Source organism: Glossina fuscipes, unplaced genomic scaffold (assembly GCF_014805625.2).
Source record: "Glossina fuscipes isolate IAEA_lab_2018 unplaced genomic scaffold, Yale_Gfus_2 86, whole genome shotgun sequence".
NCBI classification, from domain to species: Eukaryota; Metazoa; Arthropoda; class Insecta; order Diptera; family Glossinidae; genus Glossina; species Glossina fuscipes.
Window position 1 is genome coordinate 1,189,627 of NW_023998440.1, and position 21,401 is coordinate 1,211,027.

The 21,401-nt window shown below is 34.9% G+C and overlaps 1 protein-coding gene across 1 annotated transcript; it reads right to left on the bottom strand.

Moving 5' to 3' along the window:
• Positions 1 to 1,970: 1,970 nt before the first annotated feature.
• On the bottom strand, positions 1,971 to 20,841 carry LOC119638249 (probable beta-hexosaminidase fdl). The gene is made up of 8 exons (XM_038034919.1): positions 20,694 to 20,841; positions 5,208 to 5,372; positions 3,710 to 4,212; positions 2,909 to 3,644; positions 2,635 to 2,852; positions 2,479 to 2,564; positions 2,329 to 2,423; positions 1,971 to 2,198 (listed from the first exon to the last, which is right to left on the bottom strand). The coding sequence occupies exons 2-8, from the start codon at positions 5,351 to 5,353 to the stop codon at positions 2,057 to 2,059; spliced, it is 1,926 nt and encodes a 641-aa protein (XP_037890847.1). The 5' UTR covers positions 5,354 to 5,372; positions 20,694 to 20,841; the 3' UTR covers positions 1,971 to 2,056.
• Between the last annotated feature and the right edge of the window lie 560 nt (positions 20,842 to 21,401).

The window sequence follows — 21,401 nt, forward strand, 5'->3', positions numbered from 1 at the left end:
GGTTTTCAATAAATACCTTAGGTAAGATTTATCCAAATTCAAGCTGCAGGTCCAAGTCCCGATTAGTATTAGTCTACGACTTCTGTAATCCAAAGTTCACGACTTAGGTTATTTTCAGAGAGTATTTTGTGGAAATATTTAACTCCCTTTAATTCTTACATATAGCAGGCTAGAACAGAGTCACTACTCCTTTGCTGATTTAATCTAATTAACTTTATCGTAATAATTTATTAAATCCTTAATTTATAAATAGACAGATATATGTGGTCGAATTGATTCAAAAGTTACTACCAATCAAGGATGTACGCATATATGTCCATTCATATATATATACATGTGATATGCGATGATGCAATATATATATTGTGAGGGCTTTTGCCTATTTCTGACTCACAAGAACTTTATGCTTTCTTTGAATGTTTTAAGAATAGTTCGACTTTTCAGAAGTTTTCATTTTGTGTATTCATTTTTTTGATTTGCTTGCAATTCATCAAGAAATGTTAAATCCCTTTACCATACGAAAGCATTTCAAGAACCGTAGATTGATTAAACTTACATGCTTATTACATTCCATATCAAAGCGCATTCGTTCTAGCCATTTTACAGCATTATAATTTTTATTATAAATTTGCATCGAGGTTCTACAAATTGTACAAACACTTTGCCAGTTCAGAGCGTACTCTCGTTATTATTGTCTAGCAATAAGTTTCGCTTATCTGCCTTATTCGCGTTGTCGCTTTCGGATCTACCCTGATTCTGACTCCCTATTCGACCGGACCGGTCTATCCCTCGACACGGACCATTTTGAGCCACCTGTTTTACGACTCCCGTCCAGGTGACCTCTTGGCAATCTTACCATATCTCAGTCAGAAACAGACGCTTATCTCCCATCCTTCGTCTAGTAGTTTATTTAATCCTAATCTTCACCTAACTCAGCACTCCCCTCTCAGAGACGAAGAACCTGTGAGGCCAAAAGGAGGGACGACATTGGCTCCTTACAATATATACATACATACAGATATAGGTATATAGGTCTGATAAATTTATAGGATCTCTCAAACATCATACCGTGTACCGCAAAAACGTTGACAAAACGAGTATTACACTTAGCATCCATGTGGGGCATGAAAAATACATCATTTTTGAAAAAGACTGGAAAGGTTTACCCTCCATAAATTACCCGCTACAATTTTAATGCAGTTAATAAACTGCATGAACACACCAAACCCCTTTTATTTGTTATAGTTTAAAAAATCGATCTACATGATCCAAATTCCCCAAGGTTAACTTTCTTTTTGTTAAATTGTTACTGTGGATAAATTTTCATAAAATATTGAAAATGAAATCTTTTTCTGAAGGGCTTACTTTTTATGAGATAGCTTTTGTGGAATGGGGCCCACGAAATAGACCTGTGCGATTAAAATTTGGTTCATTTAATTTTTATGTTAATTTGCTATCATGGATAAGTTCTCATTATGGAACACCAGTAAATAGGTCGTTTTGGCATATAATGCTTTACATTTCCTGGGGATTCTTACATGCTGTGGTATCCAAAAAATGGACATAGGTGGTCCAAATTTGGTTAGGTTGACTTCTTTGTCAATTAACAATTATGGAGTACTTTTCGCCACGAAATGTTAAAACTCAAACCTTTTTACCATATTCTTCGTAAGATCGATTGTAGGAAAGGGGGTTCAAAGAATTGCTCCAACCGAACCAAATTTTCCATATCAAATTAGTACGTCGAAATACTAGTATAGAACGAATTTTGTCGAAAAAATTTTATTCATTTTCATATAACAATTTTTCAAAATAAAGCCTTACAAGAGACGCGCAAAAGTGAGCGATCCGAACGGTTTTAAACAGCGTCCGGCCTTAGGCCAAAGATAGTCAGTGTACCAAAAAACAGAAAGCGTTAGGGTACAAAAACCAGTGCATAACCTTTGTTCAATTTTAATTGTTTCCATAAATTTAATTATCGTTACATTTCGCAGTTAAGATAATTTTATTTTATTTACTTATTTATTGAAGCTTATATAAGTTCGAGGCCGTAAGCTTAATCGCATTCACCAGGATTTTCAGCACAATATTGAGGAAATATTGCTTCTGCTTTAATGCCGAGGTCAACTAAACGATTACGAAATATTGACATACGCTTAAAAACATCGCGAATCTTTTGCTTGGGATCTGACCATAATCTGAAAACACAGGAAGAGCGACAATAATACTATTATCACATACCAATCAGGATCCAATCTTGTACTAATGCAGTATAATAACAAATATACTAAAATAATCCGCGAACTTATTAAAACTATGAACGCCTACCTTTCCCCAAGTGCGGCAGCTCGCGGCCAAAACCGAGTGTCCAACTGCCATTCGCTAACTTGCTCGGTCCATAGACATGCTTCACCACCCAGAATCTGGAAGGGGTGTGCACATTTTATACGCTATTATATACGAAAAACATTGTTATACCTGTTTCAGGTATGGGTGCAATTTTTCCCAAGGACGATGTCCATATACAACTTGCCACGAGCGATAGGGATCGCAGACGCCTACCCCTGGTAGAGGTAGTATAAAGTTCTAAGTTATGTTTATGCCAACATTTTTATGCTCGAAATAGTCACTTACCACCAGGTAAATAGCTTCCAAAACCACAATCGAAATACCAAGCACTTACTTGAGAGAATACAACATTATAACCTGTTCTTAGCAATGCGTAAGCGTCCTTATTCCCCGTCCATACTTGAACGGCAAAACGGCTTCGCGGAAGTCGAGCACGTTTAGTCAGATCACTGGACCAAACTGTGACAAATTTTGGTGTGATATTCTTGTTGGCTATCGTAAGACTAGAGAACATCGTAGCAATTACTAAATAACATTTACAGAAAGAAAGACAACGCACCGGTCTGCAGCATCGAGCGTGAATTGATACCAAAGATCTTGCAGTTCGCTATCTTCAAAATGTTGTTTCCAACAGTTCATATTAACTTCATCACCGCCCAAATGAAAATAGTCCGTAGTCTCGGTAGCATCGAGCAGTTCTTCGTAGAGTTTTTGTAACACCAAAAAAGTGTTGTTGTTTTTTGGGTTCAATTGACCACACGGGGGTTGACCACAAAACTTTGTCCAAGGCTGTTGATTAATGCATAGACTTAGATCTCCCAGTCCTTTTTTAGGACCCCAATCCCAACCGTTACCAGCATGGGCAGGTGCATCAATTTCAGTTATTATCTGAATACCGCGTAACTTTGCGAAAGATGTCACATCCCGTATATCATCAAGTGTGTACGTCTCCTCTCTTGAATAAGCGCCATACTCTGCCAGTTCGGGATAATGCTTGGACACATAAGGAAAACTTTGGGAGTCAGTGATATGCCAATGAAAACGATTCAATTTTGCATGTGACATAGCTCCGATAGTACGCTTTATTGCATCTATCGAGATATAATGACGTGAAGTATCAAGCATAAGACCTCTATAGCGAAATCGGGGAGCATCTACGATATCAATTTTAGAGAGAGTGCGCCACCAACTTTCTCTCTCATCAAACCACATAAGCTGTTGTAACGTTGATAGAGCATGACGTGCACCAAAAAATGAGTTTGCCGTTATATTTGCCTCATAGCGTCCTGCATTAACTAAACAGACCAAAAAAAAAGTATTTTGATTTTATTTAAAATACTAAACAAAAGCAAAAACTTACATATGGTATGTAATTCATAGCTTTCGTCGGTGTCCAAACTTAAGCTCAAATCAGGATATTTATTTATGAAGACATTAATCGGAAAAATATCAATGTCACTTTCATTGCAGGTGGAATTTCGCATTAAGTCTACACTGATTTCATCATACTTAATAATAGGATCCTTTGTGGACTTGATTTTATCGTGATCGAAGTTCTTGAAAGTCTTTTGCCTCTGCATACCTTTTAGATCATCAAGAAAAATTTTGAACACGGAGCGAAAATAGGTTCTTACATTACTATACGGAGTATGTAGGCGCAATAGTAAGGCATCCAAAGTGAACTTCAACGGCTTCATTTTTACTTGTGTTTCAGTGGTAGGATAAGGCCATAGCTTAACATCGCCGCAGGTCATGGAACATGTTAAAAGCGACATCGACTTGTTTAGTTTCCTCAGATCGTGGTTATGCGTTCGTATGCATTTATTATTCACACATTTATATACCCACTGATTTTCGGCGGGACTGATAAAAGAAAGGTTGACAAGATGAATGCATCTCTAAAGTCTAACGTCCAACAATACTTTATAGTTAAATGTATTCACATAAAAACCGTACACAAGTAACTGATATATTCTAACGCGTTTCAATATCCCTTCCTACATTTTACTATACCGTTCAGTTAGCTTTGCTAAACCTGTCTACCCATCTCTCCGTCTGTCATGTAAAATCGTGTTTAAGCTAAAAGTCGTAAATTTGGAGGTATTTTGATGAAATTTGACACAATGAGATGTTTTGACCCAAAGACGGTTGAAAACGTTTTGATCGGTCCTCTTATTGACCGATCCTCATAGATCATACCCTATTTTGAAAAATCGCTATATGAAAAAAATTAAAATTTCTCGACAAAACTCGCTGTGTACTAGCGTTGCGACGTTCAAAATTGGTGTGAAAACATTGGACCGGCTGGAGCAATATTCTGAACCCTCTCTCACATAACGGAAGCTATAGTTCATATGACAAAAAGTTGTACTCTTTTATACGTCATGATATAAATCAGATTATCATAGCAATTTAAGATGAAATAAATTAGGTGTACCCTTTTTGGACCATCTTTGCCTATCCTCTATAAGAATTGTCACGAAAATTGATCGCTTCTCCATAAATGCGCTCATGAAAAATATTTATAAAGAAACAAAGCATAATTTTTGTGTACTATAGCGGAAATAAGAATTGTGTTGGACAGTGCGGTGTAGGATATTTAATAGTCAGCCTAACTATAGTGGTTTTACTTGTTTAAATATAAATATATGCATCAAAGTAGACAGCAAGTGAACATATTGCTTCCATTTTACGGTTCACTAGTATCGTCTTTAAGAAGCCATCCGATAATTCTAACTAATCTAAAGTTATTTAAATTTAGCAATTCCTTGCCAATTTCTTGAGGGAAATAATCTTACCGCATGCATCGTATCTATCATCATATCTATCGAATTAAAACTTGTAAGAAAATTACTTACTCCGAGTAGCCGTTATGTACGGAATTGATTTCCAAGTCCATAGTATTAATACTGTCAGGAAGCTTTGGCGTGGCCCCATTTTGATAGGAGTATGCAACACTTAACAATATTATAAGTGTCTTTAGGACCGCAACGAACAAACCCATTTCTGCTCTGGAAATGTAACTAAAATGGAGATAGAAAACATTAGGAAAGTACTTACTTCCTGCATCTCCCAGGATGAAGGATGAAGGATGAAAGCTTCTTATATAATATACATCAGAGACTCTATGAACTACATATATTTTAAATTAGGGCAAGAATTGAAGCTAAAATTTGACCCCATATTGTTAGCCTTTATTCAACCAATTTTTTGAAGCGTAAAACTTGAATTTAGAAAGGTAGTTGCGATTGGAAAATTAATACAAATACAATTAATATAAGTCTTAAGCATTTCGAAGCAATTCGGTCAATATCCCCGTTTCGGCTCGATGTGCAGTTGGTTGAGATTATATTCCCATATAGGGAATTACTGATTTGTATCAGGCTATCAGTTTTTTTCGGTAAGTTTGGATAGCACGCGGACAAGAAAAATAAGTAAAAGGACTTTGCTAACCAGCATAGTCGGAATTTACTCAGTTTTTTGTAACTACACTAGGACTTTGTGTTTTCACAGTATCGAAAGTGAACAAGAAGATGAATCGAGTTCAAGAACCCTATAACCCATGTCCAAACTGTAGTAAGCAAAACAGATAGTATTACTGACAAAACAACAAACACACGTTAAAATTTTTATACACATGCAACAGGCGGTGCCAGGGCATATATTGATCTGTTCGCACTTTCGTCTGAAGTGTGACCATGAATATTTGTGTTCAACCTACAGAAATTGATTGGAGGAGGAGCCTTATTGGAAATGAAAAATAAAATTGTGCCATCGTTTCGACCACTGGCTGTATGATTCCTTATTTTGCAAAGTTATTATTTAATAATAAATTGCAATTTTCAAGATTGATGAAGAAAGGTCAGTGAGTAACAGTACTTTGATCAATTAAGTAGGCGTGAGGAATGTGGATCGAGCAAATTTGCGGCAATTTTCGAAATTCTCTTCCATATAACTATTCATAGGAAGGTTGAATCTTTATGTGCTGAAAACTTCTACTCTTCGATATTTCATGATACAAATTGGCTCATAGTACTGTAATAATAGTAAATGAACGCAAAAACGAACCTCATCGAACTTGGTCCGTATAGGTCCACTTCTTTGTATCCCATGAAAAATAAGACCTACATGACAAAAATATCAAATTTGTCGTATTCAATGATGAAAATTTGTAATTGTATAAAATTTCGATCAATTACATCCGTTTTGTGGACATAAGCTCTTCTATGACAAATTGCTTTAAGGCACATGGGCCCATTTAAAATTTCTCGTCTTTGGTATGTGTTTTGGCAAAAACTTTTGTAATAAAAGCTCTTCACCAATGACAACTGTCTTACTTTTATAAATAAAGTAGAAAATCAAGTAACTACCAATACTTACTCTTTCAGGGCATTAGTATAAATGTCAGTTAAGTTAAAAAAATGTTGTTAGAGAACAGAAATTTAAAAGCAGAAATGAAGATACGTACAGCTACCGGTGAGTGCACTGGATGGCCATTATAATATAAATGATCGTTAAAGTTAAAAGGCGTAGCACAAGAATGCTTTTGGAAATATTTCGTTATACTTGATAACTAGGTATCCATAAATTTTGAGAAAATCGAAGTAAAATCTTCAATTATTTTAGGTAACAAGTGAAACTAATTCACTGCCTGAGATACCATAATAATATTTGTGGGAAAAAATATTAAGAGATTTTTTTTGTCTTTTGTTTCTTGATACTGTTCTTGTGTTTAATTCTTTCTTTTGCTCAGAATAAGTTTTACTTAAGTACATGACAGCCTTTATTATCTGTCACTTTTTGCCTTTTCTGCGGTAAAACTATGTGCTATCGTTGTGGAACTTCTGGAATTTCTGTACGAAACGATTGGACCAAGTGACTTTCATTTACTTTTTTCTTTTAATCCAACATTGCGCTATTAGAAAGGTTCAGTAGCGCGGCGTAGTACCTTTTGTATTGATCAATTTTAGCCGGTTTCATTTAATCGCTTGCCGTACTCTCTTTGATTGCTGGCAGAGAGGTAGCATCCATCGTTTGATCTGATTCTAAAATCGTATATTGAAGTATTCACTTCCAAACCGACCACATACGTAGCGTAGCCTTATTTATCGCCAATCTCTAGTCTTGTCTCATCTTGTTGTTCGTTCATTTTTCAATTTCTACTATGGTTTTGTTGCTGCCTAGTGATTCGCTGATTGAAATTCATTTAAGTCGATTTTTCATTGACAATACATACAGCATTCAAACGTCGAACTTCTACGTGTCCAATCGGCTCGCTTTAAATTTGTTAATATACATTTCTGCAATTTGAGGGCTGAGTTGATTTTCCATTTTTTTCAGTCGACTGGGCATTCTAATGGCTATAAAATGCCGATATTTGAACCAATGGTCGTATTTTCGGTCTTAAATATTGTCTATTTGCTATAAACTATTGCCCTCGAAAACCATTGCACACTAATATAACACATAATGTTTTCGTAGCTTCTTACAAATACTATATGAAAATATAAAAGAAAACGTTATACAATATTTTTCAAGGCAAACATTGCTGTGCCTTTTGTTAAGACTAAGTTCAAGGTTATAAGAAAGTTTATTATCTTCACAAATCATTTTAACTACTGTTTGGTTTTTGTACTTTTGTCTCCTACAGTCTTCCTATGAAATCGTATTTCCAGTCGTTTTGCAACATTTTTATGGTGCGCAAAATGTGTAGACACTGTGTGGCAGAAAACTTCCTTGATTAAAGGTTCTTTGAAAATCAACAGGATATTTAGTTAACACTTTACTGGGTAGTAAGAGCCATCCTTTAACCTTTATAGTTCATTTTAGTTTAATTAAATCTGTTAGAATCCTCTTAGGAGACTGTTTTCCTTGTTTTCGGTTTCCTTTTATGCGTACGATTATTTTAAATATTCTAAGGTTTTCTTTTTTTTTTTTTAATAAATAAGACTCTTAAGAGTTTACTTTTTATTTGAAAACAATTTTTTCCACAAATTTTGCTATTAACCGGAAAAACTACTTAATACAATCTAATCTTTTTTAAAATGCTGCAATAACGTACTATAGAATAAGTTAGTTGCAAACTCTGTTAAATAAAATAATGGGTGTTCATACATCTGGCCAAATCGGGGCAAGGACCCGTCCGCAGTATCATGTGAAGTGAGGACACTTCCGTTTTTGTTCTGTTTTGAGCTTGTTGCGCATTACTCTACTCAGCAGCAGATGTACAACAAATTTGAAATTGATCGTACACTCTGTAGATGACGCTGTGCACCTTAACAAAAATGTGAAACACACGCCTACCCAGTATTCGAATATGAAATTTAACACACGCACAAGCAAGCTACATAAACCCCACAAAGTATATAAATTCTTGGCCAGTTTCAAATCTGTCTATTCGTCTGTGCAACTTTGTAGTATCTGCGGTAAAGATTCTACCGCTCGCCAAATTTGCAAAAGAGTTTGAAAATTACCTAAAATTTTCAAAGAACACGTCCACAACACATCTATGTAACAAAAACTGTAAACAGCTTTGCTTTCTGTGTTTTTTACCCATAAAGTACAACACATATACCGTGTCACTCTCCGCTTTTATTCTGGAAATAGAAAAATCAGTTATGTCCGTTCCTGGAAAATATAGTTCTTTTCCTTTTTTTTAACCGTTTTCAGCACTACGATAATGGGTACAACAGAATCCGTCACGACCGAATATAATTTTTATTTGTTTTTATTTTTCATCTGTATTTTAGTTCGATTTATTAAATTTCTTCTCACGAATTATGCTGCAGCATAGCAACCATCAAGTCGTTCAAGGTTTTCGCGTTTCGTAAAAGTAAACGATGTACCGAACAGTCCGTAAATATATAACACTTATCGATTAGGCAAATATCTACTATCACCATCTACTATATATATTCCACTATATATACTATTGCTTTCTCTTTCCCTGCGTCGATGAGTGACCTGTCATACTTACAAAAAAATAGTGATTAAATTGAAATAGGAAGGAAAACATGTTGAGTTTTCCTATTAAATTGGTTCAGGCCTCCTTTTAATACTACTTCACTTTAATTGGAGATCAACTATTAACACATTGTTAAGTATTTTAAGTTACTCACTGCTAATCTATTTACATACGTTGAAAGAGGTAACAGAAACAGAAGCCCACGTTGAATAGACTCAAAAACGTCAAGATGCCATCATTAATTAGGAAAAAAACAGAATTATTTTCAGAGTAAACCAATGTAAATTTGATAATTCAGATCGAGACAAGAATGGAATAAGTACTTGAACAGCTTTTACATAACCATGCTCGTTGTTCGGTCGACATCTGCCTTATTATTAAATTCAATCGAAAAATTTATGATATAACGACGACTATCTATGAAATGGAAAAAATAAGTTGACACCATTTCATTCAAGCAACAAAATAGTGTACGACTAACATATTTTCCACAAACAATTAACGCATAAGTTATGCATTAGTTGTTTTGAATACACTTTTATATGAGAGTGTCGTTCGAAGCAATCAAGGGCAAAATTGTTTAAATCAATTGTAACGAATGAAATTATTTACGGCCTGCTGCAACATGTTGATGAAACATAGGTCTTTAAAAAGAAATAATGAGTTTTGACAAAATTCACTACGGAATTATGTCGGGAAATTTTAAAGATTTTTCTTGCGAACTCCAAGCGTAACTAAATAAAGTAAATGGAGGGAAATATATTACTTCTTTTTTCTCGGTAGCTACCACATCATCGTAGTAGATACACCAGCAATATTGGATCGTTGATGAAACTTATTATTTTAACAACTTTTTACACTTCAGCTTGATCATCATTTGAATACGGAATTACGCTACATCTAATAGGGAGAGACAAAATTGGTCAAAACTTTTAATGCAAAAAAAGCAGTTTGCAGCAATGTACTGTCAGAATACAATACGTAGGAGAAGAGGGAAAACGATTAATGGTTAAATTTTCAATAAGCAATACATTGTCACTTTTGATTATTTGTCTCTTTAAAATCATTGAGCATTGAGTAATGGGCAATACAGATTCGGCTGCAATCGACAAAAATCGACTTTTTGTTCGAAGTGTTTTTTATATCTATCACTGAAGAATAGAGATGTGTGTTCATTTCGTCGAGGCATATGTAGCGCCCAGAAATAAGCTTCGAAAAGCCTATAAATTCTTGAGCAGTTTCAAACTTTGAATGCTCCTTAGTATGTCCGTCTGCTCACCCGTTCAGTATCTGTAGTAAACATTCACAAAAATATAGGTATCGCCTATAAATTTGCAAAAGAATTTGAAAAGCGTAATAAAAATTGTGAGCACCTTTGCTTTTGCACCCAATATTACAGAGTATAAAGAATTATTTTCCTTTTTTTCAGTCTTTTTTAGGATTACTGTGATGGGTATAAAGAATTCGGTCACGACCGAATATAATTTTCTTACACGTTTTTTTTAAGGGATATGTCAAAAATTTTGAAAAGATATACAAACAAAGCGAAAAAGACAGCAAGAATTTTTAAATGATTTTTAAATCCCCATAACAGCATAGAAGCATATCTAATTGTAATTGGGCATGCGCAAATGTTCACTTAACAGCTGCTAAGCCGAACATTGTTGAGAAACTAAGTAGGTATTCTTGCATTGAGGCTGGCCCGGACAGTAGATTACTTTCTATTAAATTCTATGCCAACTAATAACAACAACTAATCTGCAGGACAGAGATTTGTACAAAGACCTGCATTCCCGAATTGTTTAATTTTTTTTTATAGAAAATGATACAAACAATGTTTTGTTATTACCCAAGCGCAAGCATTCATCGTTAATTGTATAAATATATATATATACTCAGGTTTCTTTAAACCTTCCTTAAAATTTCATAACTCGTCATAAAAGAAAAAGAAGAAGAGGAAAAAACGCCTAGAGCTTGGTATTCATAAGCGTGGTACGTGATGAAATTTACACTTTCACAGTTGCAGCCTTAAACACAACGGCTTTGCACTTTGCAGCGTAAGCCTTATTAAGTTCGGCTCATTACTTAAGTTTCAATATAAACGTAATTATAAATATATATTAAGCGTGTTAAATATATTAACGCCTCCTAAGTTTTTAAAAGCGTAAAAAAAAAGCACACATAAGCACATGCTTGCAGTGGATTTCCCTTTAACCTTTTAGTTTTCAAGCTGGCGATGAAAAAGAGGTTGAAAAATAAAACAAGAAGAGCACGGAAAAAGACATGCACCTGCAGCGTTAAAGGTATATAGTGCAACTATTTAAAACGTATATTAATTTTATTGATGTGTATGTTACACCAGAGGATGTACGAACTTTCGCTTGAAGAACGCGAAACATTATCGTGGCAAACTCTATCATTATTAGGTTCCCTTTCTTTTAATAGAATAAGGTGCAGATACACGAACACACCTTGTCAATGACACTGACCACGAAAAGGAAAATTTCACTTCGAATTTTCTGCCCTAAAAAAATGGCTTGGCTTGGCCTGTTGGTAAGCGAAAGGAAAAAGGTTATGATTTTCGCAACTTCCTTACGAAATCGTCTTCCATTAGCGTCACTTATACTGCCTAAGTGATTCGATACGAGTCGTTCATCTCATCGCCAATAGTCATTATATCGGTTTAATCAAAATATATATTTGTAATAATTTTATACGCTTGAAATTTTATTGGCGTTACCATTAATTATAGTATACCAGAACTCGGGTGATCGTTCATTTCATCATTATCGTCATTATCTGCACTTTGTCATCACTATATAAAAAAATTTGAAGATCTTTCCGTATCATCTTTTCGTTCTGGATCGAACACATGTTAACAGGCTCTTCAAATAAGAGGTTAATGCAAACTTGAAGCCTCTTTGATACATAATTAAAAACGTTATACATTTTTGCAGCAAATCAGAGTAGAACTACATATAACATTTATAAGGAGTGTATTGATGAAAAACAACTAATCAGTAGGCCTTGACTTTTTTTTATTTTTGAGAAGGAGTTTTTAACAAAATTTAAAAACGTAACAAAGTATAAAATTTTCTGTACTTTAAAATATTTGTCATCAACTTTATGTAAGAAAAGGTGCAAAGGCGTGCTTTATTGATTGCCTCGGAAAAACGCTACATTTTGTGTCTCGTGCTAAAATTCGCGACCACTCGTATTGTCTTTGACAAACGTCAGGAAGAACCCATGGAGAGGCTCGTCTTGAAACTTAGTTAAAACAAGTAAGAAGATTATAATCGGTCGCGGAGAGAATCACGTACAACCATCAACATCATTCTATAAAAGATTGGTTCTGGTTGTATAGATGAGTACCAAACGGAAAAGAGACACGCGAACAAGCGGATATGTGGAATTCTGAATTTGAAACTGGCCAAGAATTTATACACTTTATGAGGCTTTTCAAGTTTGCTTTCACGTGTTGCAAAAAAAAGTAACGTTTTATATACCATAATATTGGATAGACTTCGTCTGCGTTTCTCCATTTTTCTACGTTTACTAAGTCATCATCCGTAGACTAGTAAGTTCAAATGTTTGTATATTTACCTGCTGCGTTGGCAAAACACACATCTTTGTATATTATATATACACTAAATCTTTTTTTTTTTTTTTTTTTTAACAGGTGTTCTCAGTTTAAGCGGTACTGTAGGCCTTCGACCGATAGCAGCCTCACAGCAAAAAATTCCAATATCTGTCAAATTTGAAGTAGATAGCTTCCTTTTTTGCGGCCAAGAGGATGTCGACAACAGATTTTACACAGATAGGCAGACCGCAGGGCGAACGAATCAAAATTTGATGCTTGTCGAGAATAGATATAGATATAGTTTGCGGGGTCTTGGAAGCTTCCGTTTGGGAGCTGTGAACCTTTTCACAAAATGAATAAGCTCCTCATCCTTCGCTGATGGGTATAAATATTATATGGGTACAAATGAACAACCAAAGAAATGTTACGCGAGAGAAGCGTATTAAAAGCAGCAACAATTCTTGAAAGAAACTAAAATGGCAGAAGCGTTACGAACCAAAACATCAATTCGCTTTTTGAAACATTGTTGTTATCTTGAAAAACTCGAACTTATGAACAAGTTGAAACAGCGCTCGCCAAAGTTGTGGGAAGAAACGTGTTGCGAAATTGAAAACAAAGAAATGGAATTTGAAGATCATACCCTTCAATAGAACTTTTAGTGAAATTCAATATTCAATCTGAAACTGTTCATATTGTGTTGACAATCAAGAAAACTTTCTCTCCTATTGAAACCTTAAGTAACAGATTCACTATATTTAAGTGAAATCAAGTGGTGAAAAAGTATTCCTGATTCGCCCTGGTGATGCGGAATATTTGCTGCTGTCCTAACGCGAATTATCAGATTACTCAGTAGTAGAAATTATATACAAAGTCCTTGAAGGGCAACGTGAATAACTGGAAAGCGCAGATATTGGATATAAAATCCTTGAAGAAGTAGGTGAATAATTAAAATATCAACGAAGGGGAAGTGGACGTAAAAATTTCGAAAAGTAAATTTGCCAAAGCGTGTAAGCACTTGATCCAAAAACACTACAGTTTATCGTATTGACATTGTAGTTAATTAATTGTATATTAACTCTATTGCAATATATTCGCATCACATTAAACCAGACATTTAGAGTTATATATATATGTAGTTTTTTGATCGAAATAATCGTCAAGGATTGAACTATAGTCGTCCGCCCAATTGTTTATTTATTATCTGATTTTCCAACAATTAAAGTTGCATATGTTTCCATCGAAAGATGCAGATGTGGTCAGTGTGTCCTTATTCTGGGTCTATATATTAACTTAAGAAATGGGCGCAAATTGATTGAATGAATGGCCAAATATTTGAAGAAGTACATTTTTTCTTATTTAATAACCAATTGCCCATTGGTTGATCCCTTTGTAAATTTTTCATCATATCTATTGGTAAAGCAACAAAGCATTGAACTGCTTAAGAAGCTCTCATGAGATATATAGCGAAGTGGACAATTTTTCCTAAATTCTAAAAGAGAGTTAATTGATGTAAGTGAATTAAAAGTCTTGCAAAGCATTCGCACATTTTTTCCATTTCCGTGCTTGCTCAGACGCTTCTGCCATGAGAGTAAAGCACTTTTAAGCTTTTTTTTTGGTTGTCATGAAAGTGATATAAATAAAATTTGCTGGCCTCTAAAAAATATATATACTTGCAGGTTTACTACACTAGAAAGCCTTGTCTGTCTCACATCCACGCAGTAGCACCATCAAAAGAAAATTTCTTTTGGATGAAAGACAAGTTACTTGGTTAATAGTTCGAGCAATTGGTAAACCACGTACTTAAATATTATAATTTTAAATTACATAAAAATCAATATTTTTATACCCATCACCAAAGGATGAGAGATACACTCGTTTTGCCAAGGCGTTTGCAACGCCCAGAAGAAAGTTTCGGACTGTCGAGTCAAGCATTCCCGTCTGTCCATTTGTATAATGTCTGTTGCAAACCCTCTCTCGGCCGCAAGGATGGGACTATAAATTTCAAAATTGACATAAGCTTCGGAAGCGTCTGCAAGGGAGTTAGCATTGAAAATGGGTTAAATCGGTGAAAGGGCACGCCTGCAGTAGTACGTAAAGTGACGACACCTGTGTCTTTCAATGGGATCAAAAAATTGGGTTTGTGCTCAGTACTACTCATAAACTACAGTAGATATGTACAAAAATTCGAAATTGTAATCTGTGGGTTATGTTGCAGTACCTGTACGAAATATTACTGTATATGAAAATTTAATATGGTTTTCTATACCTCTATAACGCTCAAAAGCAAGTTTCAAAAACTCCATAAAGTATATTCAACTGTGGCCGAAAGATGCCTCAGTATGTCCGTCTTCGCCTTCGCAAAGAAGGAGATATCGCCTACAAATTTGCAAAGTATAAAGAACACGCCTTCAACGCCCACACGCTCATACAATCAAAACTGAGACTACATTCGCTTTCCGTGTCATTTGCTCGACAAAAGTAGAAAAAATCACGCAATATAACGGAGTATGCAAATTTACATCTTTTCCCAAGTCTAACCTTCTATTGGATAACGGCTATGAGTATGAAACATTCATTCGCAAACGGGTATAATTTTCTTATTTGATTGAGTGTATTATGATGTTCTCTGCCTATAGGTATATAGATTGGGTACTTTTTTTAAGTTGAAACTTGATTAATCTGCACAGGCAGACTCTATGAACTGAAGATGCGTCCCGAGCAGGTCTCTGCTATACATGACGAGGTAATGCTTAAATATTTTTCTATACAATTTTTTTCTTCATTCACAAGTATATGTTCAGCGATTTTCTCGCATTTTATTATTTCGTTGCCCTTCGTTGCATTCCAAAAGAATTAGTAAAGAAAGATATTAATCCTACTCAGGCCGCAACTGTTTCTCCCCTTCATTAAGCTTAAAGTAATATTCAAAGATATTATCATAGTAGATCTGCGATGAATTTCTCCATTCAGGACAAGGAGTAGGAGATTCTTTTCTTTCTCCTTAGTATTAAACATGTATTGCAAGTGAAGCAAAACATGGTTAATCCTTTAAAGAGTGCAGTTCTTTTTCCTCGGCATGAATCCTATAAAAATCAAAATCGTATTTCATTTTCTACTTCTATCGATGTTTCTTGACAGAAAAATAGTTCACATAACTACTGGGTCTCACTACTATGCAATTATGGCCTCTCCCTTCTTATATGTGTGTATTTAAGAATGGCAATGCAACGTTACGGTAGATGCGAGAAAGTGTAAATATTTATCTCTGCGATAAAATAATTTCCTTTCGCAAATATATTTATCATCAACATCACTCTCTTCAGTGCTCTCGAAATTGTTCTAATCAATTTTCTTTTCTGTTATTGTTGTTAATGCTGCGTTTAGAGAAAATGTGTGTCACTGCATTCTATGAATTGCTTCCAAACAACAATAACAGTAACAATTCATATCTTTCATCCGTTACGGATACTAAAGATTTGCCACAAATTTCCGTAGCTTTTGTTTCAGACACACATGTAGATACAAGCGTAAGGCCCTATATTTTATTAGCTCGTACATGTTTACGTACGTCCATCCATATATACGATATAAATGTGTATGTGTACATTGTTTTAATTGGATTAATGTTGATTTCGTAATTCACCATTTTTCCTTTAAGTACACACTCACTCTCTAACGCTCGGGTATCTCTCCAATGTAGCCTACATCGTCTTTAGTAAGTACTACATTAAATTTCTTGCGGATATATGGAATCTCAGAAGGACTCACTTTTCATTAGATCAAGCGTATCAAAATCATTTCACTCGTTGTGTTCGTTTGATGTCCGTCCAAGTACTTTGTGCTCAACCAGTTCACGCAGATTACGTTCGATCTATTCATTTTTAAGACCATATGCAGTAGATCCCTATATAGCACGATGTCTTACGCGTTTTTAAACGAATCACCTTGATTATATAAATTTGTGACCCATTAACAGCATAACACAACCAACTTGGTTCTTATACTTAAAATAAAGCTGATTTTATGCCAAAGTTGATTCTATACCCTGTACTACGTATGATCCCTTTTCGACTGCGATTTTACTGGATACGCCAATCTTGGATCCTCAAACCCATACACTCTCTATCTTACGTGAACGAGCGCCTTAATTTGAAGAGAAAAGCATATAACGAAAATTTGTCATTTTGAATCTCTTTCAACGATACAATATCAGTGAAGAACAATATCTTCTAAGTTCTAAGAAAATGCTGAAATTGGGCATAGAAAGAAGAGCCATTTTTAGAAAACCTTTTTAAGTAAAGCTCTGAAACATACTAATTTATTTTGTCTTAACAAAGGCTCAAAGCTGCTTCAGACTAGTAATAGGTTTCATTTTCAAAGTTCACGTATCAAACTTTCATTATAAGTTTACTCATGAACAGCAAACCTTCATGTGACAATAAAGTGCAACGAAGCTGCAGGACCTTTAAATTGTAATGCGGCTATCGGACGGATATCTTCAAATAAACAACCCTTCATATCGGGCTGAAATTTATGATAATTGTTAAACGTTAGATTATAAAATGGTGAACTAGTGTAACGTGTTCAATGATGGGCTTTCTCGAATACAACATTTGTATTTGGTCTTCATTGTCTTCATTAATGCGAAAGCATCTATTTAAGCAATTACGTGCAATCATTTGCATAACTATTCTCCTATTTGTGAACTATTATTGTCTTATTCTTTGTCTGATTTTCAATGGTCTAATTAGGTTTTGCTGGAAGAAGTAATCGATTTTCACGAACACATTTACTTCGTTCACCTCACCAAATATGCAAGATTTGGCAATTCAAATATAGTATGATGCTGGAAGTGCAGTTTATTAACAAACACGCTTCATTATAATTGTTGACGTTACCTTATTACAACCGTTTGAATTCGTTACGATTCTAATGACCTTAGATCGAACTAAGTGGATTTTGCAAAAGTCTAGGAGCTGTCCTCAAGTAATGTTTCATTGCCTTTGCCTTTCAGGGTCAATGCTGCCCGATAGCGCAAAAGTGCGACAGATGATAAATAAAATAAAAAATAAACTTTTTATAGTATTATCCATGTTTACGAAACTCTGCGTAAGAATTCTACATATGCTAAATTTTAGAAAGTCAAGCGCTGCATTATTTCTTGACATAAAAATCCATGCATCGTAAGGCAAAAAATAGAAAATACCCTCCGAAGTAAATATAATGTGACGAATTTTTTGTTTAAATTCAATCTCTTCAACTATTGCTGAGATTAAACAGTGAGAGTTCCAACGACCTGCCACGGTAGTCAGTTAGACCTTTTTTAACTACTGACCTTCAAAAAACGTGTGTAAAGCCTGTAAAGTTAAAAAGTTTTTCGTTGATTTTTATTTAGAAAAAAAGAACCTGCCAACCGCGATACCGATGGCATGCAGCTATTTTTGCCAAACTGGATCAATTGCACGCGTAGTATTTGTGAAATTGTTGCATTGGCAAGAAAGAAAGCAAAACCTATCCAGAAGCTGACACTTGGGCCTATTAGAAATTTAAAGTCAAAAAATATGAGTGCTCTGTCCACGTCACATGTCCACAATATATAGAAGAAACTGAACCATCGCTCGGAAAACACCCGTCGTTTTCTTATATTTTCATCTACAAATTTCGAGGCCATGAAGATATTTCAAGTGACCAGCTAGGTAGATAAATATGTATATATATATATAACATAACCACAAAAAGAAATAAATAAAATCCTAATCCCAATTTCTTTCCAAATGAAGTCCAATTTACTCCAACACAAATTTCTATGTTCTTCACTCGATTGCAAATAAATTGAAAATACATTTTAGATTAATTGTGGCCGCGCTAGTCAACGGATCGAGACCAGTTACGAATCGAAACTGCAGGCGGTTTTGATGAACTTTTAATTAGCAGATTTCCTGAATTAGCATATTTCCCGAAATATATCCAGGAGATCAAAAATATACAAAAATTGTCGGTATTTTTCGACGCTGCCTCACTTTCCAATTTCTTGTGGGTGCGTCTTTGTGGAACGATCGCCACAATCGTTTACACTTTGAACTCTTAGCTAATCAAAAAATGGTGCTCTTAAATTTCAACTCATCATCTTCACCTGTGCGAGCATGACAAATTGGGGAATATTGATAGAGATGCGTAGTTGTAATGTTACAGTAGATTGACATCTTCGCTAGTAAGAAAATTGTATTTGGTCATGACCGAATCTTTCATATTCATCACCGTTATCCGAGAGAAGTCGAATGAAGTTAAAAAACTAACTTTTCATTCTCCATAATAAAAGTTTTTGTCGCATAGGCGTGTAGACGTTCTAGGCGTGTCCTTTGAGAAGTTTGGATTACTTCCAAATTCTTCTGCAAAGGCGATGTACCTTTAAACTTTTGCAAGTTTATACGCTATGGTTTATGAGTAACAATCAAAAAATCAATCAATTTTTTATTCCTTTTGGAAAAGAGAAGAGTCTTCACTTTACGTAGTACTGTAGGCGTGCCCTTAGAATGAGTTAGCCCATTTTAAAAATAACCTGCGTCTGAAAACTTCCAATATATTTGCCATATTTAAAATCGATAGACTGACTTCTGTGGCGAGTAGAATGTTTAAAACAGAAATTACGCAGACAGACAGACATACATGCGTAACTCCACTCTGAATTTGACCAGACCGGATCAAAAATATGTACACTTTGTGGGGTCTCTGAAGCTTTCTATGGCGATGGGTTTAAAAATGTGTCAATACATGGTCCACTACCAGCAACAGATTAGAATTTCGAATTTTTTGTAAAGCAAACGGATTATCAATAAAATTTATATATGATCTCAACAAATGTGAAATGCGATATTAAGTTAATAACGCGTGCTCGTGTACTGAAGCCACAATGTTGGCCTACAAGTATTGCCTAGGAAAACCACCTTAATCGCAATTGGCACTTCTCACTGTAGTCTGTTTAAATTCGAAAATCCCCAAATTAATCGCTGAGAAGTGGCCTGTACTATAACAAAATCATGCTTTTGATTTTAAAACAACAGAAGTTTGGGCATACAACGTGAAGCTCAGTCTTGAGTATTTCTTTAAAAAGACTCGGTACCAAATTAAAATTTCGCAGCAAAATGCGACCAGTTGTTTGGCTGGGCTCTTTTCTCAAGTTTATACAATTATTTGAAAAGTGCTCCCAAGTCGTTCAAAAATGTGATTTGAAGGTTATGTAACTAAGAAGTGGATCCATGGTCATTCCTGGAACGACACATTGTACGCAAGTTGGCTGAGGGACATATTCGTTTTCTCAAAACGTTTGCAATGCCCGGAGGGAAGGTTCAAAGTATCAGCATCAAATTCCAAATCGATTTAAGCATACCCACGGACAGACGTCCATCTGTGCAATGTCTGCTGTACACATTCTCCTGATCGCAAAAATGAAGATACCGTTTAGGAACTTGCAAAGGAATTTAAAAATTACCATAATTTCTCAAAGCGCACACCTATGCTACAAAACTCTTGCTTTCCGCGTTTCTCACTTGTTACTCATACTGTACAATACGCACACCATATAAGTTTTCACATTTAATCTATAAATAGAAGAAATCGTCCGCATCCACCCAATATTATAGAGCGTGACAATTTAATATTCTCCTTTTTTTAGGAGCACTGTGACGGGCTATAAAAGATTCGTTTACAATTGAATATAATTTTCTTACTTGTTCTTATTAGCTTTGTTGAAAGCTACACTAATGAGCAGTTATAATCGACGTAATAAAATTTAATAAATACCTGATGTACTGCGGTAGAGCGATCGCCAGTTCTCTGCAGAAATATAATATAAATTGTTTTTTTTTTTTTATCTCTGATGGTTCTCTACAAGGCACGGAGGCACAATTTGTACTAAAATGTTCTATTTTATATATCGATCATTTTGCGTGATTATTTGCTTTTAGTGCGAATGTTTGTTATATTAAACGCTTATGAAAAATTAACTCTTCGATTGTGCTTCGAGTGATTATGAGTCAATTAATTTATTGTTGTCGCAGTTTTATCTGTATAAGAATACGCAGATGAGTATACAGTTCAAAATAAATAAAATGCAAACATTTTTCTATAAATGAAATCACATAGGCAGAGACAAAGATTTGGATGGCTCTAGTCAGCGAAAAATTTAAGCGTGCCAGTGCTCAATGAAGAAAATTGTAAACAGGGGGAAAAAGAGTAGAGAGAGAGACAGAGGGAGACGCTAAGAGAGATAAACTAAGATATAATTTTAACACTCAATCCATTGCATACCTTAAAACAGATAAATGCGCTCTTTTCCACTAAATTTCATTCGTGTCTCACGAGGTCATTTCTGCATAGGCTTCGATCTATGTTGTGATAACTCGATTCGTCACTTAATTTTTTATAATTACTATAAAATTTGTTATTATTCTTCACATTTCAGTAAACACAAACGTGTATAAAATCTTTGTATGAAAAATTTGCGACTAT